Genomic DNA, 24939 nt, shown 5'->3' on the forward strand with positions numbered 1-24939 from the left:
GAAATATTTTCAGACATTCTATTGTTTTAGGAAAATGTATTGTGATCTTCATATTTTGTGCAGAAATGTCTTCACGTCATAATGGCGTAGAGAAGTAATGAGCCGCCTTCCACTCGCACATTCAGGCATGCATTCCTACCCAGCTATTCCCATCTGCTTTAGGCTCTTTTATCATTCTCTTGTGAGTGACCTCTTCCAAATAACACTATTGATGGACTCCAAGAAGCAAGCGTAGTCTGCGGTGGGGCTTCCTTGCGTTTTCATTGTGTCGCACACAGGAGAGGGGCTTCCTCCAGACTATTGTCACATTTTTATTTTGTTACCCTCCCAGTCTGGTTTAACTTGTTCTGTACATTTTTTTTTTTTTGATCTGCAGTAGCACTGCCGTCTGTAGACGTGCTAACGATAGTATTGAGCTGAATGTCTGTGAGATACTACCTGGAACTATTGTTCTCTTCTTTTCTCTCATATTAATTTTAACAGGAACCATTTTTTTCCATTTTTTTCTATTAGATAAAAGATGCCTGTGTGCAGTTGTTGCCCTCTTTGGTTCTTTTATAGTTGTTCATGCAAAAGTGTCAAGAGGGAAACTCCAAGCACGGTAAGTCCCTATAATGATGTCTGTTCTGAAGATAAAAATTGTAGTTTTATTTCTGGGAACTTTTTTTTTTAATTGTCTCCGTATTGTTCCAATGACAATCATGAGCCTTTATTATGGGGACATGTGCATGTTATGTGTTATATGCTTTTTACTTTTATGTTATACTTCGACTATAGTGTTTTTTTTTATCATTTCTAGCTGATGATATTCAAAACATGTTCATAAATACTACTACACCTTGTTTTTGCTATTATACCATTTTAAAATGTAACAAAACCTTGAAAGTTAATTAAAACAACAATTGTTCCACATGTATCAGAGCTGATTATCTGCAGAACTCTGAAATTCCGCAGATGCCAAGGTCGCAAACCTTCTCTTATGCCAAAATAAATGTAAAAAAATATTATGGGCACACTGTGTACTGAAAAATGAAAGGTAAATAAGAAATGGCTATTACTCAGACTGTAAATTCTACTGTTGAGTATTCACTCTCATGTGGCACAACACTTCATTATGGGAGAAGGGTGAACATAGACCAGTGGGGACCAAACCAAGGGAAGTGAGGCTCTGGGAGGGGCAAGGGATGATATGTAATGTGTTACTATTTTTATTATTTTACACCATTTTAATCTGTTTATAAATATCTTTTGGTGAGTTGGACAACCCCTTTTTTAAAATTCCCTGCCACAAAACCACAGCGAAAACCTATACATCCAGGTGTTATTGCTGACTGTAGCTTTTTGGATGGGGGTCTTGGAGATCAAGAAACCCTTTTAAAAAGTATGGAATGCCTAAAGTGGACAACCCACGTGTGTTAGTCTACAGTCGCCATTAAGCAGGGTTTAAACTCCCCCTACTGGTCTCTGCAGGCAGATCGAATTTGATCATCGAACCCCATAGCAACTGGGGACATTTCGAGATCTGTATAAGAAAATCTAAGCTCTGACCACCATAAAGATGAATCTGTACAAAATGTTACATTTGTTCAAGAGTCTATTGTCACTGTATTATCTGTAAAGCTTCTTTCCCATTAGTAAGTGCTGCTAATTGAAGTTACAACTTAGATAGAAAGTCTAATTCTAAGGTGCCACCCAAGGTGCCATGTGGGTTTTCAGGCTTCTCTCATATTTTGCTTTGCTATAATCATACTATATCATGCTATAAGCAACTACAATTACTTTCAATGGTAAAATTAGTAAAATGGCATTCAGAAAATGTGATAGAAGAGAGTAAAAGCACCATGAAGTGTGGAAGCCATTTCTAAAACAAGATACCGTAGATATATTCTTCACGGTCCAAGACATCTGCACCTTTTCCTACAGCAGTGTGCCCTCAGGCTGGCTTCTCATGTTCATTTAAGAAAGTTTAGACTATTAAAACTAAAACCATATTGTATGTAATAGAATATATTTATAATTTAATGGCATGGAAAGAAAAAAAAGTGTTTAAAAGTGCGACGGTTGTGACCATTTCCAAATATTTTTCTGTCTACAAGCCTCAGGTATGCTTCGTATACAGTTTAACACGTATGAGCGGATTTAGGCTGTGTGCACACGTTGCAGATTTTTCGCGTTTTTTCGCGAACAAAACGCATACATTATGCATCCCATCATTTAGAATGCATTCCGCAATTTACATTACATTGCGGTAAAAAACGCAGCATGATCATTAATTTTGCGGATTTCCCATTATATTATTGCATTGGGAACCTCCGCAAAAAAAAAAACGCACCAGAAACGCTGTAAAAACGTGAGGAAAACGCATGCGGATTTCTTGCAGAAAATGTCCGGTTTTGCTCTGGAAATTTCTGCAAGAAATCCTGAACGTGTGCACATAGCCTTAATGTACACATTTTAAACAATGATTAATTCTGTTGTGGTTACACCACCTATTCTGTGACTTACTATGTGAAATTTACACTAAAATTGCATGGATGGATGCATGAGGGATGGATGGATGGATGGATGGATGGGGGTAGGGCTGAGAAATGGATGAGGGATGTATGAGGGAGGGATGGATGGGGGAGGGATAAGGGAGGGATGGATGGGGGAGGGATGGATGCACACAGCATATTATAGTCACCGTGTCCTGCATGGGGAGGCTGGAGCAGGAGGCAAGAAGCGGAGGGTCTGGCAGTGACTAGAGCGGTTACGACCAGTCTCTGCCAGACAGGAAAACTCTAGTCGGTGAGTGAGCAGCTCCTCCAGAATCAGTGAGAGCTGCTCACATGACGGTGTGTGATACCCAGGACACGATGCAGAATTTGGACAGGGAGTAAATTACAAACTATCAGCATTCTGCAACCTAAGCACACACGCAAATTATACAGAAAGCCTGGACAACCCCCTTTAATGTTACTCACTTTAGCAGTCAGCAGTCTAAAGAGAACCTGCCATATGATTTGCGGTACCTCATTACTACGGACCATGAATCAGACACTGCAAAAACAGATTTTTAAATGTATTTTTTAATGTTTTTGTTTTATGTTCTAGATCACTATCTAGTAATAAAAAAATGAATAAATTACAAATAATGCAGTCTAATTTTAGTCTCATGCCCCCCCATCTTTGCCTAATTTCACAATGATTTTTGCCCTAATCAGCACAGGCTCTTTACGATAGGAGTGAAGTCAGTCTACTGCTTCTAATGTCCATGTGGCTTCCTTGAGAGAATAGGAGATATGAATCTAATAACGAGGCCTGATGGCAAGTGTGAAAATGTCAAAATTTGTATCTATTTTTTAAATCTAGATCGTGATATGAATAAAAAAGGATAAAAAAAAGTTAAACAAAAATACAGTTAATATAAAGACCTGATTTAAACAATAGGTAATTTTCAGATTGGACTTTCCTGAAAGGTATTGATGTGGCCTCCAAATTCACCAGATCTCAATCCAATTGAGTTTCTGTGCCATGTGCTGAAGAAACAAATTACACAAAGTATCTGCTGATACTTTCCTAGTGTCAGATACCAGAAGACACCTTCACAAGTCTTAGAGTCCATGCCCTGATGGGTCAAAGCTGAGTTTGCCAGGATGACAGGGACCTAAACAATAGAACGCAGGTGGTGTTAATGTTATGGCCACTAGATGACCACGTCACTAGATGACCACGTCACTAGATGGAGTGCAGCTTTGCTCAATACAAGTTCATGGAACGAGGCCGTGTCTATTAGACAGGTTCTGGCCCTAAATATGTGCAACGCATGCGTACTGACTCAGAAATGGGCAAATCCTCGCAGTGCACAATGCATAAGTCTGCAGTCACACACACAGTCACAACCCCATTTCAAATAAAAAAAAAAAAATCAGTATTTTATACCTACAGTAGAGCACCAAAGCATGTTTCAACATGACCCCATTACTAGCTTTTAGTGATGAGCGAGTGTACTCGTTGCTCAGGTGACCTCCGAGTATTTGACTGCTCGGAGATTTAGTTTTCATCACGGCAGCTGAATAATTTACAGCTACTAGCCAGCTTGATTACATGTGGGGGTTCCCTAGCAACCAGGCAACCCCCACATGTACTCAGGCTGGGAAGTAGCTGTAAATTATTCAGCTGCCGCAATGAAAACTAAATCTCAGAGCTCTAACAAATACTCGGAGACCACCCGAACAACGAGTACACTCGGTCATCACTACTAGTTTTCTATTCTTTATACATCTGTTTAGCTAATGACTTCTACATTTACTCTAAACTAAAATATAAGTGCTTTTGCCATTATGGAAGGAAAGGTATTCCACACTACGCACCTTGGGCTCATTATGCTTTCCTGCCCTGTCTGTCCTATAAATCTTTATGTGGTGGCCTCTGTCCCTTAGAAGACCGACTTCCATTGTGAGCCTCAGACCCAACTCTTATAATTGAAACCATACTGAGTTAAGCCTCCACTAGTAAATGACAAGTGGAAAGTGCAAAGTTAATAGTAATTTCCTACTTGTTACAAATGTCATCAATCTTAAAGCGTGACATTGTATTGTCAAGCATGTAATAGGACCATAACTTCAGCGAGTGTATTAAATTGTCAGTAAATCTTCTATTCATCTGGTCTGAATATACAGTCTAACATATAAGTACCATACCACTGAGTAAAATGCCTTTATGATCATGCATTTTGCCAACATACATCTGATAGTGAGTTTTTTTTTTTTTTTTTAAGGAAATGACAAAATTTTAAAATATGCATGAAATCATTTTTTGTACTAAAATTTTGATAGGCTTTGTATGAAGATTTGGAGTTGCCAATATTTGAAATCCCATTGGGTGGTCATTGAACAATCAGGAAATTATCCCCAGTCCTGGTACAAATGCCTTAATGTTTGATCATTTCAGCTCCAATCTTCTAAAAGTTTAGAGTCGCACATCTGTCCATTCATCCTTTTAATGATGACAGCAGATACAACTTTTATTGGTGGCCTTTAAAGGGGTTGCCCAGGCTTAGGACAAAAGTCTGCAGAGCGCTGAGGCGTGATAGTGTGCAGTGCACACGCTATCATGATAACACCGGGATTGCGGGTGCGATCGGGCAGTCACATGACCGCATGTATTTGATTTGTATACTTGCGGATACATGCCAACTAGACTTGCTTGACTTCTCTCCATAGAAGTGACTGGGAAGAAGTTGAACACGACCACAAGTATGCAAATTGTATATATTTGGTCACGTGACTTCCTGCTTACAATTCTGGGTAATCGTGGTAGTAAAATGAGTGCACAAGTGTTAGTATCCCTAGACCTACAAATAAAAACTTCCTTCTTTTTCCCTTAATCAAAATAAAAGAATTAAAAAACAAAAACATATCTGGTATTGCCGTATCTGTAAAAGTCCGACTTCTCAAAATATAAATGTTATTAACCCATGTGATAGGAGCAAGGAAAAAATGCCAGAATCAAAGCCTCCTACGTGCCCCAAATTGGTGTCCATAAAATCAAGTTTTCCACACACAAAACAAGCCCTCACACAGGTCAGTTGAAGAAAAAATATTGTTACAGGTCTCAGAAAATGTCCAAATAAACCAAAACATGTTTTCACCCACCAATTGAAAAATAAAAAACCTACTGACCATCATACTGTGGTCTTCATGAAAATGGTGAATGGTGTGGGCAGCGCACCTGCAGATTCAGCTGTTGGCGCATGGACAGATCAACCTCCTGCAGTTGTCAAGAAAATGGCTCTGGGAGCCAAGATCTCCTTCTGCGCATGCGCCACCTCTAGCGCCATTTTGCTGACGAGCGTCGGCGGTTGATATATGCATGCAATTAAAGGTGTCCATTACTTGGACGACAACTCATACCGCTCGCTTGGCCCCCATAAAATAATAAAGGTTATACTCCCATTCTGTACTGGCACTGTTTCTGATTCACACCTTTTTTTTTCCATTTTAACATTTTTTATTTATATCATTTGTAGAGCCCAAGGAAGAATCCAAAAGGTCCTCTGATGTAGAGGTTTGCCAAAAATCCATGGAATTACTAGTGTCGTTAAAACTGACTATTATTTCTATAAAATCTTTCCGTGCTTGTCTTTTGGAATGTGAAACCCCGCTCCATTCTAAATGATAAATTTCATTATTGGCATATTCCTCACTGGAACTTGTATTTTTTATCTTGTATAATAGGATTCCAATTTATTTAGATTTTTAGTCATTTTTTATTTTAGTCTGTTTTTTTTTATCTGTGATCTCGTGTCCACCATCTATGTTGTGGGACCTCTATGGAGATTTTATACAAAGGGAAAAAATGTTTTTATATGAAAAAAAAACATTTTTGACAATTTTGGGGATTAATTTATTACTTTTGGAATTAATTTACTACTACTTCCTTGCAGAATAAAGCTAATACCAAATTGTGTATTTATTGGTCACCGTTCTTTTTTGTCCTTTTTGTCTCATTTCATTGCCCTACCTTGGGTGCACCCAGTTTCTACAGCAGGAGCTGCACTGATAATACCTTTAATAAAAAATAAAAATAAGTAAAAAATGCACACACATATTTGGTGTTGGTGCGTTTGTAAAAGTCTTATCTATGAAAATCTAAAGTAAATTAATCAGTCCGATAAACGGCGTAATGAGAATAAAATAACGCCCCAAATTAAGTTTTTTGACTGCAGCATTGCAATAAAAGCAACGAGAGGCGATCAAAATATTGCATGTGCTTCAGAATGGTATCCGTAAAATCATCAGCGCAGAGTGCAAACAATAAGCCCCACCCAGCCCCAGATCCTGAAAAATGGAGACGCTACGGGTCTCAGAAAATGGCGACAGAAGCAAATTTCCTTTTTTTTTTTTTTTTTTATTTTACAAATTTCAGATTTTGTTTCACCACTTAAATAGAACTATACATGTTTGGTATCTGCGTACACAAACTGATCTGGGGCATCATACTGACAGGTCAGTTTTAGCATTTAGTGAACATGGTAAGTAAAAAAAAAAAAAAAAAAAAAATCATAGTGGAACTGTATTTTTTTTTGTTTTGCAATTTCACTGCATTTGGATTTTTTTCTCCCGTTTTCCAGTTCACTGTGGTAGTATGAATGGTGTCATTCAAAAGTACAACTCATCCCGTAAAAAACAAGCCCTTATGCGACTATGTGGACGGAAAAATAAAAAAGTTATGAAGGGGTTAAAAATCCTTATAATAGCCATATAATAGCGGCACGAGAGCCCCCAGCCCCACCCCCCAGGCTTCATGATTCGGATGCTCATGATGGGGTTACTGATAAACTAGTAAAATAATCATATCTGTAAAACGTAATGAGGGTTAGTGCACCTCCTTAATTCCTAAATGTGTAGACCGTTACGAGGCAGGACGTGCAAGGCATTAAGCTCAACATTTTCACTAGTGACCACAACACAGGAAGTGTTGTCATAGGGACCTTGGAATACTAGGATGGTGCTTGATAATTAAAATGTACCGTAATTTTTTTTTGTGTGTGTAAAATAGACTTTAGTATGAAGCATATAGGAGGTCTTTATTAAAAATGACATTTAAGTAGATGATCCTATGAAAACCTTCTGACTCACCAGGATGTAAAACCTACCGTATTTTACTAAACTTTTTTAGGTCATTCTTAATATAAGGAGCCCTGTGCTCAGAATCCTCGTCTCTTGGTCCGAGTGTAAGTGGCTACAAAGAGCTCCTCTCTCTGGAGGACCCAGACACAGACAGCCCTATGATGTGAATGTGTGTGTAGTTCGGCCTAGTCTGTGTTTATTTTACTCACTTATATAGCAGCATTAATTCCACAGCACTTTACACACATCATCATCTGTATTGACTTTTGGTGATTATCGTATATGGCTTATGTTGTTTCTTTTTTCTGTGTGTGGAGCAGAGCAGACAACCCCTTTTAAGAAAACTTCTGTCCTGTGAGAACTTTTTTGTTGTTGTTGTTTTAAATCAAATGTAATAAAGGACCATACTATGAGTGATTCTAGAAACATTGCTTTTTTTTAAGGTCTGTTTTACTTTACTGTTTTACCTTTTTCTTTATTTTCTTTACTGTTTTACCTTTTTCTTTACTGTTTTACCTTTTTCTTTACTGTTTTACCTTTTTCTTTACTGTTTTACCTTTTTCTTTACTGTTTTACCTTTTTCTTTATTTTCTTTAATGTTTTACCTTTTTCTTTACTGTTTTACCTTTTTCTTTATTTTCTTTACTGGTTTACCTTTTTCTTTACTGTTTAGCTTTTTCTTTATTTTCTTTACTGTTTACCTTTTTCTTTAGACTGATGAAGGTGAATGCAAACTTGGCATCTTGGTTTTATTTTTTATTTTTTTTTTGCTTTCTCATGAAATGAATGATTTTTTGCTACAGTGAAGCGCAGCTTAAGGCCTCTTTCACACGTCCAGATAATTCCGGTACCGGAGAAATCGGTACCGGAGTTATCCGTGTACGTGTGCTCACGTGGCACATCAGTGTGGCATCCATGTGCCGCCTGAGGACCACACGGACCGTGCAGGCGAGACAGCGCTACACTAAGCGCTGTCCCCCCTGTGTGGTGCTGAAGGCAGCATTCATCTCTTCTCCCCCGCAGGAGAGAAGAGATGAAAGATCAAGTTTTTGTTATTTTTTGTGAAAAATAAAGTTTGCATGTGACCCCCGCCTCCCACCCCCAGTGCGCCGCCCGGCCACTTGCAGAAGAAATACTCACCCAGCTCCCGCGATGTCTCCACTCTCCTCCCAGCGCTGGCCCCTTGTCCTGTGTGAGCGGTCACGTGGGACCGCTCATTACAGTGAGGAATGTGCGCATATTCCTCACTGTAATGAGCGGTCCCACAGCGTCCAGGAATTTAGGCACGTTCACCGGCTACCTTCAGTGTGTTTGGTTAGGATCAGGTTTTGCGGTCAGTCCAGTTACCACCTCCCTAGAGCTCGTTCTATGTTCAGTAACTTAGCTAGTTCATTCTGTGATCCTCAGCCACTAAGGATCATAACAATCAGCGTACTCAGGAGAAACTGGACAACAACTTTTGGGGTCCAATTTCTCCTGTTACCGTTGGGAAAATAAAAAATTGTGGGCTAAAAAATCATTTTTGAGAAAAGAAAAATTATTTTTTATTTTCATGGCTCTGCGTTATAAACTTCTGTGAAGCACTTGGGGGTTCAAAGTGCTCACCACACATCTAGATTAGTTCCTTGGGAGGTCTAGTTTCCAAAATGGGGTCACTTGAGCGGGAGCTCCAATGTTTAGGCACACAGGGGCTCTCCAAACGTGACATGGTGTCCACTAATGATTGAAGCTAATTTTCCATTCAAAAAGCCAAATGGCGTGCCTTCCCTTCAGAGCCCTGCCGTGTGCCCAAACAGTGGTTTACCCCCACATATTGGGTATCATCGTACTCAGGACAAACTGGACAACAACATTTGGGGTCCAATTTCTCCTATTACCCTTGGGAAAATAGAAAATTCCGGGCTAAAAATCATTTTTGAGGAAAGAAATTTTTTTTTTTATTTTCATGGCTCTGCGTTAAACTTCTGAGAAGCACCTGGGGGTTTTAAGTGCTCACTATGCATCTAGATAAGTTCCTTGGGGGGGGTCTAGTTTCCAAAATGGGGTCACTTGTAGGGGAGCTCCAATGTTTAGGCACACAGGGGCTCTCCAAACGCGACATGGTGTCCGCTAACGATTGGAGCTAATTTTCCATTCAAAAAGTCAAATGGCACTCCTTCCCTTCCGAGCCCTGCTGTGCGCCCAAACAGTGGTTTACCCCCACATATGAGGTATCAGTGTACTCAGGATAAATTGGACAACAACGTTCGTGGTCCAGTTTCTCCTTTTACCCTTGGGAAAATAAAAAAAATTGTTGCGAAAAGATCATTTTTGTGACTAAAAAGTTAAATGTTCATTTTTTCCTTCCATGTTGCTTCTGCTGCTGTGAAATACCTGAAGGGTTAATAAACTTCTTGAATGTGGTTTTGAGCACCTTGAGGGGTGCAGTTTTTAGAATGGTGTCACTTTTGGGTATTTTCAGCCATATAGAACCCTCAAACTGACTTCAAATGTGAGGTGGTCCCTAAAAAAAAAATGGTTTTGTAAATTTTGTTGTAAAAATGAGAAATCACTGGTCAAATTTTAACCCTTATAACTTCCTAGCAAAAAAAAAAATTGTTTCCAAAATTGTGCTGATGTAAAGTAGACATGTGGGAAATGTTATTTATTAACTATTTTGTGTCACATAACTTTCTGGTTTAACAGAATAAAAATTCAAAATGTGAAAATTGCAAAATTTTCAAAATTTTCGCCAAATTTCCGTTTTTTTCACAAATAAACTCAGAAATTATCGACCTAAATTTACCACTAACATGAAGCCCAATATGTCACGAAAAAACAATCTCAGAATCGCTAGGATCCGTTGAAGCGTTCCTGAGTTATTACCTCATAAAGCGACACTGGTCAGAATTGCAAAAAATGGCCAGGTCATTAAGGTCAAAATAGGCTGGGTCATTAAGGGGTTAAAGGATGTTTTTGTGTAAAATTGCCACAGTATCTTTATTTTCTGATGACAACTGTGTGCTGTGAGACTCGCAAACAATAAGACAAGCTGCTTAACTGACAGATGAAACCGGATTCCTCTAATGCCCCTATGCCTATAATTGTATCTAGAATGCTTTTTGGAACACCAGAAAGAAGCTTGAATTCATGTGTAGATTTATTTTTTTCTGGGTTTCTTCACATTTTAAAAAGTGGAGACTTTTATTAAAGACCAATGTTACTCTACACAGCTTTGGGTTTAATTAAAAAGGTCCTTTTTAGAAAAAAAAATGTAAGTCTTATGAAATTCCCTGAGATTCCTAACTCTGCTGCTCTTTTCCGTTTTGTGCTGTATTAGTCCACTGCAGAGATATTAACATTTATTGCTCTTGGAGCACAGCATGTGAAATCTCTGCTTGCAGATCAACTGGGCGTTTCTTCAGAGTCTTCTCTGGAAAAATGCACTCTCCATTCCAGACACTGCCTCAGCAGCGTCTAGGAGAAAAAGTTGCACACTCTCAGAGAAGACTGAAAAAACACCCAGTTGATCTGCAAGCAAAGATTTCACATACTGTGCTCCAAGAGCAATAAATGTTAATATCTGTGCAGTGGAGTGATGCAGCAAAAACTGATGCGCTCAGGGATTTTGACAAGCTTTATATTTTATTTTTTTTAGAAAGTGACAGATCCTTTTTTATTCAAGTTTTGGTATAGTTGCTGTAGATAAATTTTTCCTGTATAAATAGCTGACAGTTAGTGAGGTCTTGATCATTTGTTTTGCAGTGTGGTTGTATCTGGGTGCTCCTGGTTCTTTGTGTGTTCCTGTTTACCTTGATATGGTTGTATGTCACGTTGATCTTAAAAAATGACATACACAACTTTAATGAGTAAGTACGATTCCAGTCTCCTTATTTTCTAGATTTTATGTGTGCCAGCGGGATCCTTCTTTCTGATGTCTCCGTAATATTTCTGATTATTACTATTTATTTTTTTAAACAGGGAAATCTTCCGGCTCGCAGGTTTTTGGGAAGACTGGTCTGTTATCTTGATTACGGTGGCTGCTGTGCTGGCGTCATACTGCTTTGTCCTCCTCGTACGTATGATTTGGTAATTGGAGTAGATGAGTTGAGAGAATGCATGAAAGAATTTGACAATTTCTGTAACTTGCATTGATTTCAATGGGCAAAGAGTACATGTATCTTTATTTGAAGAGGTAAAAAATTATTTAGATACAGTGGCCTGTAAAAGTTTTGGCACCCCTGGTCAAAATCACTGTTATTGTGAATAGTTAAGCAAGTTGAAGATGAAATGATCTCTAAAAGGCCTAAGGTTAAAGATTAAACATTTCCTTTGTATTTTAGGCATAAATATATATATATATATTTTAATCTTTTACATTTTAAAAGTTACAAAAAGGAAAATGGGCTGATGCAAAAGTTTGGGCACCTTGCACGGTTAGTACCTAGTAGCACCCCCTTTTGAATGTTTCACAGCTTGTAAACGCTTTTTGTAGCCAGACAAGGGTCTTTCAATTCTTGTTTGAGGGATTTTCATCCATTCTTCCTTGGAAAACTTTTCTAGTTCTGTGAAATTCCTGGGCTGTCATGCATGCGCTGTTATTTTCAGGTCTAGTCACAGATTTTCAATAATGTTCAGATCGGGGACTGTGAGGGCCATTGTAAAACCTTCAGCTTGCGCCTTTTGAGGTAGCCTGTTATGGATTTTTACGTGTGTTTAGGATCATTATCCATTTGTAGAAGCCATCCTATTTTTCACTTCAGCTTTTTACAGATGATGCTTGCATCAATAATTTGTTGAAATTTAATTGAATCCATTCTTTACTCTACGCGTGAAATGTTCCCTGTGCCATTGGCTGCAACCCTTCCCCAAAGCATGATTGATCCACCACCATGCTTAATGATTGGCGAGATGTTCTTTTCCTGAAATTCTGTGCCCTTTTTTCTGACTCTTCCATGTAGGCCATATTTGTGCAGGTATCCCTGAATAGTAGAACAATGTACCACAACTCCAAATCTGCTCATTCTTTCTGAAGGTCTTTTGCAGTGAAGCGGGGGTTCTGATTTGCCTCTCTAGCAATACGATTATTGTGAAAAAGTCATAGTCCTAACAGGCTAATTAAGGTCTGAAACCTTGGTCAAAGTTATCTGAGCACACAATCTCCAAGGGTGCCTACATTTTGCATCGGCCCATCTTCCTCTTTGTAATTTTTAAAATATATATATTTTTTGCCTAAAATAAAAAGGAAATGTGTCGTCATCAACTTTAGGCCTTTGAGAGATCCTTCCATCTTTAACTTGCTTAACTGCTCACAATAACAATAATTTGGACCAGGGGTGCCCAAACTTTTCCATGCCACTGTAACATATTCACAATTAAAAAGTTAGAAATGTACCTTCATATTTTGTAAAATGAGGATGGACGGGAGGAATGACCTAGTTATCTCTAATTCTTCTGTCTCGCAGCACTTCCAGCATGTGGTATGGGAAGCAAAAACAAGGTACATTGCCAACCATAACTTATAGCTGCCAACGTGCCAATCGGAAACGTTTTTACACTTTTTTTTTTTCTGCAGCAAAAATTTTATCGGCACTTTCCATGATTTTCTTCTTTTTGCCTTGTTTTAATCGTGGGCCATACACCAGGGGCGGACATACCATTGGTGCAACCTGTGCAGCTGTACAGGGGCCCAAGAGTCACACGGCGTTTTTGCTATTTTCAGCTGCTTTTTACAATAGCAGCAAAGCCTATGAGATTTCAGAAATCTCATGCACACACGTTGGTTTTTTGTTTGATCAGTATTTTCCGCTTAGCTGCGTTTTTTGGACATAGAGCATGTCACTTCTTTCAGCGTTCTTGCAGTTTTTTTTCACCCATTGACTTGAATGGGTGTTGAAAAAATGCAGCAAAAACGCAGGTATCATTCTTTGCTGTTTTTTTGCTGCTGAAAATCCAAGGACATTAGTATGGACAAAGAGAAAAAAAAAAGCACCAAATACGCAACAAAAAACACACCCAAAACGCACCTACACCTGCTCTTTTGACGCAGCTCCTTTCCTGCCAAGAAGACCAGGTTTTGCTGCAGAAAAAAAAGCAGCAAAAACGCCCTGTGTGAACTTAACCTAAGGGTAAGTTCACACAGGGCGTTTTTGCTACTTTTTTTATGCTATTTTCAGCTTTTTCTCTAGTCACCTTCCACGACGGCATATGGAGGTTGCCTCTTTGCCCTAATGGGGAACAGGAAATGGAGAGGTTAAAAGGCCCTCCCACCTCCCTCTCACCAGTGTCTTTTCCTGTTCCCCATGGGACAGGAGAGGTTTACTTCGTATGCAGTGGTGGCCGGTGACTGCTGCATCTTACAAGCGTCGGCTTGTGTGTAACCGGGCAGCATGGGGTCGTATCTTACCTCCCCTCCTATGCTGCTCCCGTCGCGCCGCGCTGCGGTGTCCTCGGGACCTGTGCCTAGCCTTCCCGCGCCCCCGTGAGGGCAAAGCAGGCTAGTGTTTCTGACCGGAGTCCTCCTGGAGCTCTCCGGTCTCCTTCCCCTCCACACACGCTGCTGGCAACCCGGAAGTGATCGCGCGCGTCACTTCCGGTCCTTTCTGCGCTCCCTGGAGGCACTTCCGCCGGCGGTGTCTCGTGCAGGACGGCGTCCTCCACGCTGGACTATGGAGGGGAAGAGGTGATCGCTGGGGGCAGGTGCATTCCACCGTGTATAAAACCTGCCAGAAAACGTCGCAGGTAAGACTGTTCCTGTCATGGAGAGCGGTACCTGCCCTGCGCTTGCAGAGCCCAGCGCTGCCCCTGCCACAGTAAGTGCCGCAGGGACAGGGGTCCTTATGTTGTAACTTTGGGGTATCCTTGGTCACTCTCTCTCTCCCCTCTCATTGCAGGGAGAAAGGTCTACCCCCAAAACTACTGTTAAAAAGAAGTGTGCCATCTGTACCATTAAGCTGCCACCTTCATGGGAGAAAAAACTCTGCAGGACCTGTACTGACAAAGTTGTCAGGGCAGAGCAACCTTCTTTACTAGAGGAAATCCGATCCCTGGTCAAGCAAGAGGTGCAATCCTCCCTAGCAGCCTTTACCCCTCCACCCCCTCCGCCACCCCCTCCGCCACACTCTCCAGCCAAAAAAAGGAAGATCCAGGAAGAGGATTCTGAATCTGAGTCAGACCTCTCTTATGCCTCATCCTCAGGTCGTCAGGAGGAATCTGCATCCTCTATTACATCTGAGGCCAGAAAATATCTCTTTTCTTCTGACTGGATTGAGGACTTAGTAGCCGCAGTACGCAGTACTATGGGGCTGGAGGAGGAACCAGAACCCCAGTCCATACAGGACCAGATGTTTGGTGGCATAACTAAGGGTAAACGAGTGGGGTTTCCAATCCACCAGAATATTTCCGATATGATTGACCAAGAGTGGGAATTACCTGAAAAGCGCCTCAGTACTCCATCCGAGATGAAGCGTAGATTCCCCTTAGAAGGTGAAATGACCAAATGGGATGTCCCTAAAGTTGACTCTCAGGTGGCAAGAGTGGCTAAAAGAACGGCTCTTCCATTTGAGGACTCGTCACAATTAAAGGATCCGATGGACAGGAAGATAGAGAGTCTATTAAAGAAATCATGGGAGACCTCCTCGGTAGCCCTCAAAGCTAATATCGCATCAACATGCGTGGCTAGAGCTCTATTCCGCTGGATAGGTGAACTGGAGTCTCACATATCCCAGGGCACTTCAAGAGCTGAGTTGTTAGACTCCCTTCCTAGTCTCCTTAGAGCCACGGGTTTCCTAGCAGATTCTTCGATGGAAACGATCAGAATTGCTGCAAGGTCGTTAGTACAGACTAACTCGGCCAGAAGGGCGCTGTGGTTAAAAATGTGGTCTGGTGATATCACCTCCAAAGCCAAGTTATGCGCCATACCATTTAAAGGTAACTACGTCTTCGGGCCTTCTCTTGATGACATCTTGGAGAAAGCAACCGATAAAAAGAAAGCCCTCCCAGAACAAAAAACTCCCAAAAAGAAGTTTTTTCGTCCCTTTCAGTCCCAAACCTCTCAGAGAGGGAAAGGCAAGTCCGGGAGGTGGAGTTACCCGAAGGGAGGGGGGAGAAACATCCTCATCCCTCAGCAACAGCAGCAGCAGTCTCAACAGGAGAAACGGTGACTTCGATCCAGTGGGGGGGAGACTTTCAAATTTTTACTCCCAGTGGCAAAACATCACCTCTTGCCCCTGGATCCTCAATATCATCAAAGAGGGTCTCCTAATAGAATTCATTTCCTCCCCCCCACGGGGTCTAAAAGTCACCTCCCTACCCTCCCTGAAAGATCAGTCAAAATTGGCGTCCGGTCTCAGAGCCCTAAAGATGTCAGGTGCGATATCCCAGATACCGGAATCGGAGAGGGATCACGGCCACTACTCTCGCTTATTCCTGGTTCCCAAGCCATCGGGCGAGTCCCGTGTCATTATAAATCTAAAGAATCTCAATCGGCATATAAAGTACCGAAGATTCAAGATGGAATCAGTGAAGAATGCCATCCCCTTGATAGGTCCACACTACTTCATGGCCACTCTCGATCTGAAAGATGCCTACTTTCACATCCCTATTCACCAAAGACATCGCCAATACCTCAAATTCGCTGTACAGAGAGGGCGTCTGATAGAGCACTATCAATTCAACGTCCTCCCATTTGGAATTTCCTCGGCTCCAAGAGTATTTTCCAAAATAATGGGGGAGGTAGTCTCCTTTATCCGGAAGCAAGGCGTCTGTATAGTGCCGTACCTAGACGACCTTCTGATAATAGCTCCTTCCAAACAGGCCCTGGAGTCCCATGTATCCAAGACTCTCGAAATCCTGACATCTCTTGGATGGGTGCCGAATCTGGAAAAATCTCACCTACGACCCTCCAAATGCAGGAAATTCCTGGGAGTTCTCCTGGACTCGGCAAAACAAATGTCCTTCCTCCCAGTGGAACACCGTCAAACCCTTTTATCAAAGGTCAAAACGTTCAGGGACACCAGATCCCCTACAGTCAGAGTAGGCATGTCTCTTGTGGGCTCGATGACAGCCTGCATTCAATCGGTACCATGGGCCCAAGCCCATTCCAGAATTCTTCAGGCACATATCTGCAGAATTGGGACGGTCATCCCAATTCTTTAAACAAGAGGTTGTACACACCAGGTCGTGTCAAGGCCTCCCTGGCTTGGTGGATGTCCCCAAAAAATCTACAAAAAGGGGTCAGCTGGACGCAAGTCCCACTGACCACAGTAACAACGGACGCCAGCCAGAGAGGCTGGGGGGCCATGATAAATCACACCCCTTTCCAAGGTCTCTGGGACCAGTCAACAAGCAAGAAATCTTCCAACTACAGAGAGCTAAAAGCTGTAGAAGAAGCCCTACTAGTAGGAAGTCATCTAATCAAGGGACATCACGTTCGGATATATTCGGACAATGTGACCACGGTGGCCCACATCAGACATCAGGGCAGTTCAAAAAACAATTGCCTGAAGAATATATCTGCCCGGATATGCTCCTGGGCAGAAAGACATCTCTTATCTCTGACAGCGGTTCACCTGAAAGGCTCGTCCAACATTCAGGCAGACTATCTAAGTCGCCAAGACATACATCCGGGGGAATGGTGCCTGAGCAACCGAAGCTTCGAGATGCTGGTGAACAAATGGGGTCTCCCAGAAATCGACCTCTTTGCATCCAGCCGAAATGCGAAAGTCGAAGCATTCTTCTCTCTGAACCCCAGGGACGGCTCCAAAGGAGTGGATGCACTGGTCCAGAAGTGGAATTTCCGGCTAGCTTATGCGTTTCCACCAATCCCAATTCTGGCAAAAGTCTTACAGAAAGTGCGAGAAGAACAAACGCCTACCATATTGGTAGCTCCACTATGGCCCAAGAGGAGTTGGTACAACCTGATAGTGGACCTTCAGGTGGATGGGCCGCTCCACTTTCCGATAGAAAAAGACCTTCTTTCTCAAGGACCAATCCATCTCCTAGATGCCCACAAGTGGAATCTGGCAGCATGGCTACTGAAGCCCAAATATTAAGAGCAAGAGGACTATCAGAAGCAGTGGTTTCCACACTTCAAAAATCTAGGAAACCTGTAACCATTGCAATATATAATAAAATCTGGAAGAAATTTTCATCCTTCTGTCTTCCTGAGGTGCCGGATCCCTTCAACCCGAATATTTCAAAAATTCTAGACTTTTTGCAAAAGGGCTTAGAAATAGGCCTCAGGCCTAGCACCTTAAAAGTCCATGTGTCCGCCCTCAGTTCAATATTTGATCAGGATCTGGCAAATCATCGCTGGATCAAGAGATTCATGATATCAGCTTCTAGAATGAACCCTAAGAAGCAAATAACAGTACCACTGTGGGATCTCAACCTAGTATTACAGGGGCTCACAGGTCCCCCCTTCGAACCATTATCCTCCTGCTCCCAGAAAAACCTAATCTACAAAACAATTTTTCTTGTGGCTATTACATCAGCAAGGAGGGTGGGAGAATTACAAGCTCTCTCAATAAGAGAACCATACCTAACCATTCGAGATGACTCTATAGTGCTGCGCCTAGACCCTTCCTTTCTCCCAAAGGTCGTATCGGACTTCCACCGCTCCCAGGAAATTATTCTACCTTCTTTTTGCCAAAATCCTGCAAATTCCAAAGAAGAGAGATTCCATATGCTGGATGTCAGGCGCACTGTATTGTTTTACTTAGAACAAACCAGTTCTTACAGAATTGACCACAATCTATTTATCCACCCATCAGGACAAAATAGGGGAAAAAAGGTAGCCAAAAGTACTATTGCCAACTGGATAAAGAAAGCAATAGCAGAAGCATACCTTGCTCAAGACAAAACTCCTCCAGTGGGAATCAAGGCTCATTCGACTAGATCAACCTCAGTCTCCTGGGCAGAAAGAGCAGGTGCATCAGCAGAGCAAATCTGCAGGGCAGCCACATGGTCTTCTTTGCATACCTTCTCCAGGCATTACAGATTGGATGTAATGCCCAACAAGGATTTAGCCTTCGGCCGGAAAGTACTCCAGGCCGTTGTCCCTCCCTAGCGCCAATCAGTTGGTATTCCTCCATATGCCGTCGTGGAAGGTGACTAGAGAAAATAGAATTATTCTTACCGTTAATTCGGTTTCTAGGAACCTTCCACGACGGCGCTAGTTCCCTCCCTATACTCCTGGATTTAAATCTGGGATTCAAGGTAAACCGGTGCTATGGTTTTCAGTTATAAGTCACTGGTGAGAGGGAGGTGGGAGGGCCTTTTAACCTCTCCATTTCCTGTTCCCCATTAGGGCAAAGAGGCAACCTCCATATGCCGTCGTGGAAGGTTCCTAGAAACCGAATTAACGGTAAGAATAATTCTATTTTTTACAATAGCAGCAAAGCCTATGAGATTTCAGAAATCTCATGCACACACGTTGTTTTTTGTTTGATCAGTATTTTGTGCTTTGCTGCGTTTTTTGGACATAGAGCATGTCATTTCTTTCAGCGTTTTTGCTGCGTTTTTCACCCATTGACTTGAATGGGTGTTGAAAAAAAAGCAGCAAAAACGCAGGTATCATTATTTGCTGCGTTTTTGCTGCTGAAAATTCAAGGACATTAGCATGGACAAAGAGAAAAAAAACGCACCAAATACGCAACAAAAAATGCACCAAAAACGCACCTAAACCTGCGTTTGACGCAGCTTTTTCCTGCCAAGAATATCAGGTTTTGCTGCAGAAAAAAAAGCAGCAAAAACCCCTGTGTGAACTTACCCTTAGAGACCCCCCTATCACCTCCAAAGCAGGTGGAATTGTGCACGATGATGAGCTATCGAACTGCAAAGGGAATACACATATACTGTTCTTGCACAGGGCCCTCTCCTGTGTGTCCGCCATTTCCATACCCTATAAACTTGGAGAATACAATATATAATTATATTTTCACAATCTAAAATCTCAAATCGACACTTTTTACTTGGGGAGCGGAGCAGTCTGAAGAAGAGAGCAAGTATTTTGTGAGCCAAAATTAGAAGAATCTGCAAATGTATCAGAATACATATGTTTAAATGGGATCAAAGAACTAGAGCTAAGCCAGGACTAAACCCAGTGCTTTAGCTGTGCTTTGTGTGTGTATACTGTGCCTTGTCCGGGCAGAGGACCTGTCCGGACAAATCTCCCCATGGTATGTGTGAAGAAGGACCCTGCAGGTAGATCCCATTCAGGTTCAGGTGCTTTTCTTCCACTCGCACCCTGCACCTAGCCAGCTGGTGGAATGCAGAAGAAGCGCAGATAATTGCAGTGTCCTGCAGGCACGAAACAGGCTGCGGCTGCTTCTCGGGGCAAGACACCGTAGAGAGGAAAGTAAGAACAGTGTTTGTGATCTTAGGAGAGCAGTTTTCACTTATTTTTACCCACAAATGTTGAATTACTGCAGAGTAATATATGTGAAAAAGTATACAGCGCTAGAAAGCGTGAAATCCTATTACCATCTCTAAACATTTCAATAAAGAGTTGATTGGAAAAATGTTTCCTTGTAAGTCAGAACCTGTAATGTTTCCTTGTAAGTCAGTATTTTGTACCATAGAAAGTGTGTTTGTGTCCTACATCCTCATTCCTATAGAAGGTGCATGCAGACTGAACACACAGAGCAGCTCCTGGGTCATCGTTTGGGGACAGTTTTACCACCTTTAGGATGTGTTCACATGTTGCTTTTTAGCTGTTTTTTTTTTCTGCAGCCAAAATTCGATCTCAGCCAAAAGACAGGTTTTCCTGCCCATCTTGCTGCTTTTGCGTTGTTTTTGTTGCGTTTTTCAGGGTCCCAATTTTCAGCTTTGATTATCAGTAAAGGACTACATCTCCTGTGCCAGGTAGTCCAGCTAATCTGTGATCCCGCCCCCTCCACCGATTGGCAGCTTGCTGGCACTGCACAGTGTACACAGGAATCTGTAGGTCAGGGGTGTGGGTGAGTTATATACAGCCCCAAAGTCCCCCAAAGTCTTAGCTCTGCTACATCTACATCACACAAACCTGGTTTCTATCAATACTGCACCGAGCAGCCCAGTAAGTGACACATCCCCAGAATCAGGATCGCTTGCCCTACATTTTGCTGCTCCCAGATCATATAGCAAAAGACCTGCTGACACAGGGGCGGACATAATATTGCTGCAACCTGTACAGCCACACAGGGGCCCAAGAAGTAAGGGGGCCCATTTCTACCGCCAAAGCAGGTGCCATTTTGCATTTTTAGGAATTCTTGTGCTGTAAAGGGCCCATATATTATTCTGGCACAGGGGCCATCTTCTGTCTGTGTCCGCCAGTGTGCTGACAGATTCACTTTTAAAGGATTAACAGTAAAAAAAAAAATATATATATATATATAATATAATTTTAGATTGACACCTGCCATAACTGAAGCCATTTTAGCATGTAATGCTGGTCCATCACAGACTATGGATTTCATCGCCTTCTATGGCAATAATGACCCTAATGGCCAGTGATTGATTTAAAGGGATTGACCGCTAATGGACGTCCCTTTATGAATGTCTCCAATGTACTGCATTTAAAAAAAAAAAACAAAAAAAAAACCTATATACTAACCGGCTCCACACTGAGTCCGTTGATCTCATGGCCCGCTGATCGGCTGCAGCACTCATCTTATGTGTATGTCTTGAGATTTCTGGCAGACACAAGGCTTAGAGTTGATGAGGTGCACTGCTACAAAAGAGAAGTATGCTTTTATTGGGGACATAGATAGGGAGCTTTTTTTTCACAGCATAAAATCTTTTACTATATAAAACAAAAGGAGATCCGTATATCTACCTGGTGACTTTGCAACACTACTTTTAGCAAATATTTTGTCTTTTGGCGCTCGCTCACACTGGTGTATAACATGGCTGACTTCTTTGTGATGTTTTATCGGATAGCACTCAGCTCAGTGTTATATTATGGGATAGGTCAGATCTGCCATTATTTTCTGATGCCGATTTGGCAGGAGAAAACAATGGCTGCCTGCCGCAAGTGCATCCGAGAATTAGATCATGCACACCCATACAAGTCTATGGGTGCGAGTGAAACATAGCACTGCACTCGGATGTCTTGAGAGTGCAGTGCGATTCCCATGGATGTCGGCACAGGAGGAGATGAAGACGTTACTTTTTCCGTCTCCTCTGCACCTGTACTGCTATCCTCTCATGCGAGTGAATCTGAGCACAGACACTCTTATCTGACAGAGTTTGATTCTAGTGTCATTTGTATAATCGGCCCCGATTCTCTCCCAAGAGTGAACATATGGCTCTGTGACCCCCGGCCTTAGATGCAATCACACAGATGAATGTAAGTCAGATCTGCACCCTCTTCTACCCCCTGAACACCCTACTATAAAAAAATCACTAATAACCTAAAGGTATATGACCTATGTATATAGGTTTATATTTTGCAAGGTTTTTTTTTCATAATGCCTTTTCTATTAAAATTGGTTCGTCAAGCAAAAAACAGGAAAGTAGATGTCCATTGTACAAAAACAAAAAAAGCTTAAACTGACAGATTTAATGAGAAACAAAGCTCCGATGTAGAAATGTAGAAGTGTAAGGTCTCGCTGTATAATATGAATATTGTGACTCAGACCCAGATGTTGGCGGCTACAAGTCTGCGCACATCTCCAGCAATCGTGTTGTGCACACTTGTAATGACCAGTTCACATTTCCTTTGTGTCCCTGCAGTTACTCTCCATGTGCCTGGCAGTGTGCGCGCAGCCTCTCAATCTGCACTGGCTACATAAGGTGAGACCTCAGCGCCCACGCCTGTTCCTTTCTTGCATTGCGCTCGTTTTTAACTTTCCTAACACAGACATTGTTTTATTTTTTAATTTGTTAGATCTTTTTGTGTTTCTGCGTTGCCCTGGTTTCCCTTGGGATTATTGGCCTTGACTTGAGGTGGAAAATAGAGTGGAAAGCGGTTGCCATCTCTTTGCAGGTAAGTTTGCAGCCTCAGAAGCCGATACAACCTTCTAGGCAGGGCCGACGTTTGGCACAGGCAGACGCCTGGGGCCCCCACCTAGAAAGGGGGCCCCCTACCTCTGCAGCCCCTGTTGCAGCCCCTGTATGAAGTGCCCAGAGGGTGTACAGCAGTGGCGTCTCTCCCAAACCCCCCTGGAGACCCCCTCAGTGCTGTGATTTACTCATGTGGTCCAGGAGCTCTGTGCTGATTGCTTTAGGATCAGGTTTCACAGTCACATACAGCAGGGATCAGCATAGGCTCTGACCACAGTCACTGCTTGTAATCTGACAGGGCGACCTGGATGACACAAGACAGGAATATTGTCTGCTGAATCAGGGCATTTATTATATAGAAATAAATGAATTCCCACGTGAAACAATAAGGGTAAACTATACACATATAGTACAGGTGTGCATAGGAATCAGCGTTTTTGGTGCATTTTTTTTTTTGCAGCCAAAGCCTGCTCTCTTGGCAGTGAAAACACTGCTTTCAAAGCACCCATTTGTTAGGGTATATGCAGAGGATCCGGAAATGGCAGCCCATTGGATGCAGCGGACATGTGCTGCGTCCAAAGTGCTGCCATGTTTTGAACACAGGTGATTCCGTGTGTGTTCATTGAACCGTGCGGAATCACCGCGTCTTATACATTGCAGGGGTGAGATTTCTCTTGCGAAGACTCACGTCTACGCCATATAAAGTGACATGCTGCAGCCTGGACAGACGCGCCCCATGTCCGTCTCCCCAGGTGAGGTGCAGGTGATAGTGCACGCATAATAGAGATGGAATTTCTTGAAATCCCCTCCACTATACAGTAACATGTGGCCGCTGCAGGTTGGACGCTGCACAAGTACACAGCAGCTGACCCGCAGTGTTTTCTGATTGTGGGCACACACCCTTAGAGCTTTTGCTGTTTGTTTTTTACAGTATGCATTTTGTCTACAGTACATGTTTAATAAAGTTAGTGTTATTCACTAAAAACGCAGCGAAAAACAACGTTGCAACATTTGCAGCATTTTTTAAACTTTTTCATTGCTTTCTACGGGTGAAAAAAAAATGCTGAAAGAAGTGACACGCTGCATATTTAAAAAACGCTGCAGTTGTGAAATTCAGTCGGGAAAATAAAAGGGTGTGCAGGAGATTTCTGAAAATCTCAGTTTTTGCTTGTGCTGTAAAATGCTGTAAGCTTCTTATTTGCAGAAGAAAGAGCTGCAAAAATTCTGCATATGAACATGGCGAAAAGCTGCCAGCAAAACACACGAGATTTCCGAAATCTCCTGCAGGCGCTTGTTTTTTTTCTGACTGGATTTCAGAACTGTAGCACTTTTTAAATCCCCTCAGTTTTACCTGCAGATTTACCGCAGATTTATCGTGGAATTACCGCGGTTTTTGTGCGGTTTTCAACAGTGTTTTTACCCCTGCGGATTCCTATTATGAAGCAGGTGTAAAACGCTGTGGAATCCGCACAAAGAATTGACATGCTGCAGAAAATACAACGCAGCGTTTCCACGCTGTATTTTCCACAGCATGTGTACGGCAGATTTTGTTTTCCATACGTGTACATGGTACTGTACAACGCATGGAAAACTGCTGCAGATCCACAGCAAAATCCGCAGCGTGTTCACATAGCCTGAGAAACCCGTCACCACTTCTGTATTTCTCACCCTCCTGGTTTTGGCTTACATATGCTGATTTGAAATACTGACCAAACATCCTCACTCCAAAAAAAAGCTGAGAAAAGTGTGAAGAACACCACAAAACAAGCTGAAAAACAGGTGTTTTGAACGCAACATTTTTACTGCTAATAGAAAAGGTTTTGGCTACTGAAAAAAATGCTGCATGTGAACATAGTCTTAGTCTGAAACGCTATGTCTAGCTGTGGTGTTACATAGGACTGCAGGTGACATCTACTACATTATCTGTTCTCAGAGAGTTAGCACTGTTTTTTATCTGAAGAGTTAAAAAAAAAATTAAGAGGGAGTTGGGGGCAACTCTTTGTCTTGGGCCCCCAATCTTTTCTGACCCTAGCAACGCCCCTGCGTACAGCTAATAGTGGCAGACCTGTTGGCCGATATAAGGCCCCTAAATATGGGGGCCACAGTACAATGTTATCATTTGGGGCCCCCACTTTAAATTTTTGCCTAGGGCCCCACTTTGTCTAAAACCGGCCCTGCTTCTAGGCCTTGGGGATATGAAACCACAGTAAAGGTACCGTTACACTAAACGACTTACCAACGATCACGACCAGCGATACGACCTGGCCGTGATCGTTGGTAAGTCGCTGTGTGGTCGCTGGGGAGCTGTCACACAGACAGCTCTCTCAAGCGACCAACGATCAAGGGAACGACTTCGGCATCG

General features: G+C 42.2%; 1 protein-coding gene across 5 annotated transcripts in view; it reads left to right on the forward strand.

The window, feature by feature from the left end:
* Positions 1-24939, forward strand: part of GDPD2 (glycerophosphodiester phosphodiesterase domain containing 2) — a 91959-nt gene that overhangs the window by 51772 nt on the left and 15248 nt on the right. For 3 of the 5 annotated variants that reach the window (XM_077284964.1, XM_077284963.1, XM_077284962.1), the window contains 5 exons: positions 514-601; positions 11358-11461; positions 11574-11667; positions 22308-22367; positions 22462-22560. In XM_077284964.1, coding sequence (XP_077141079.1) covers positions 521-601; positions 11358-11461; positions 11574-11667; positions 22308-22367; positions 22462-22560 — 438 coding nt within the window. In that variant the 5' untranslated portion in view covers positions 514-520. Of the gene's footprint in view, positions 1-223; positions 242-513; positions 602-11357; positions 11462-11573; positions 11668-22307; positions 22368-22461; positions 22561-24939 lie in introns of those variants that run through there. The other 2 variants (XM_077284965.1, XM_077284966.1) reach the window with 2 other exon arrangements.

Source organism: Ranitomeya variabilis, chromosome 2 (genome assembly GCF_051348905.1).
Source record: "Ranitomeya variabilis isolate aRanVar5 chromosome 2, aRanVar5.hap1, whole genome shotgun sequence".
NCBI classification, from domain to species: Eukaryota; Metazoa; Chordata; class Amphibia; order Anura; family Dendrobatidae; genus Ranitomeya; species Ranitomeya variabilis.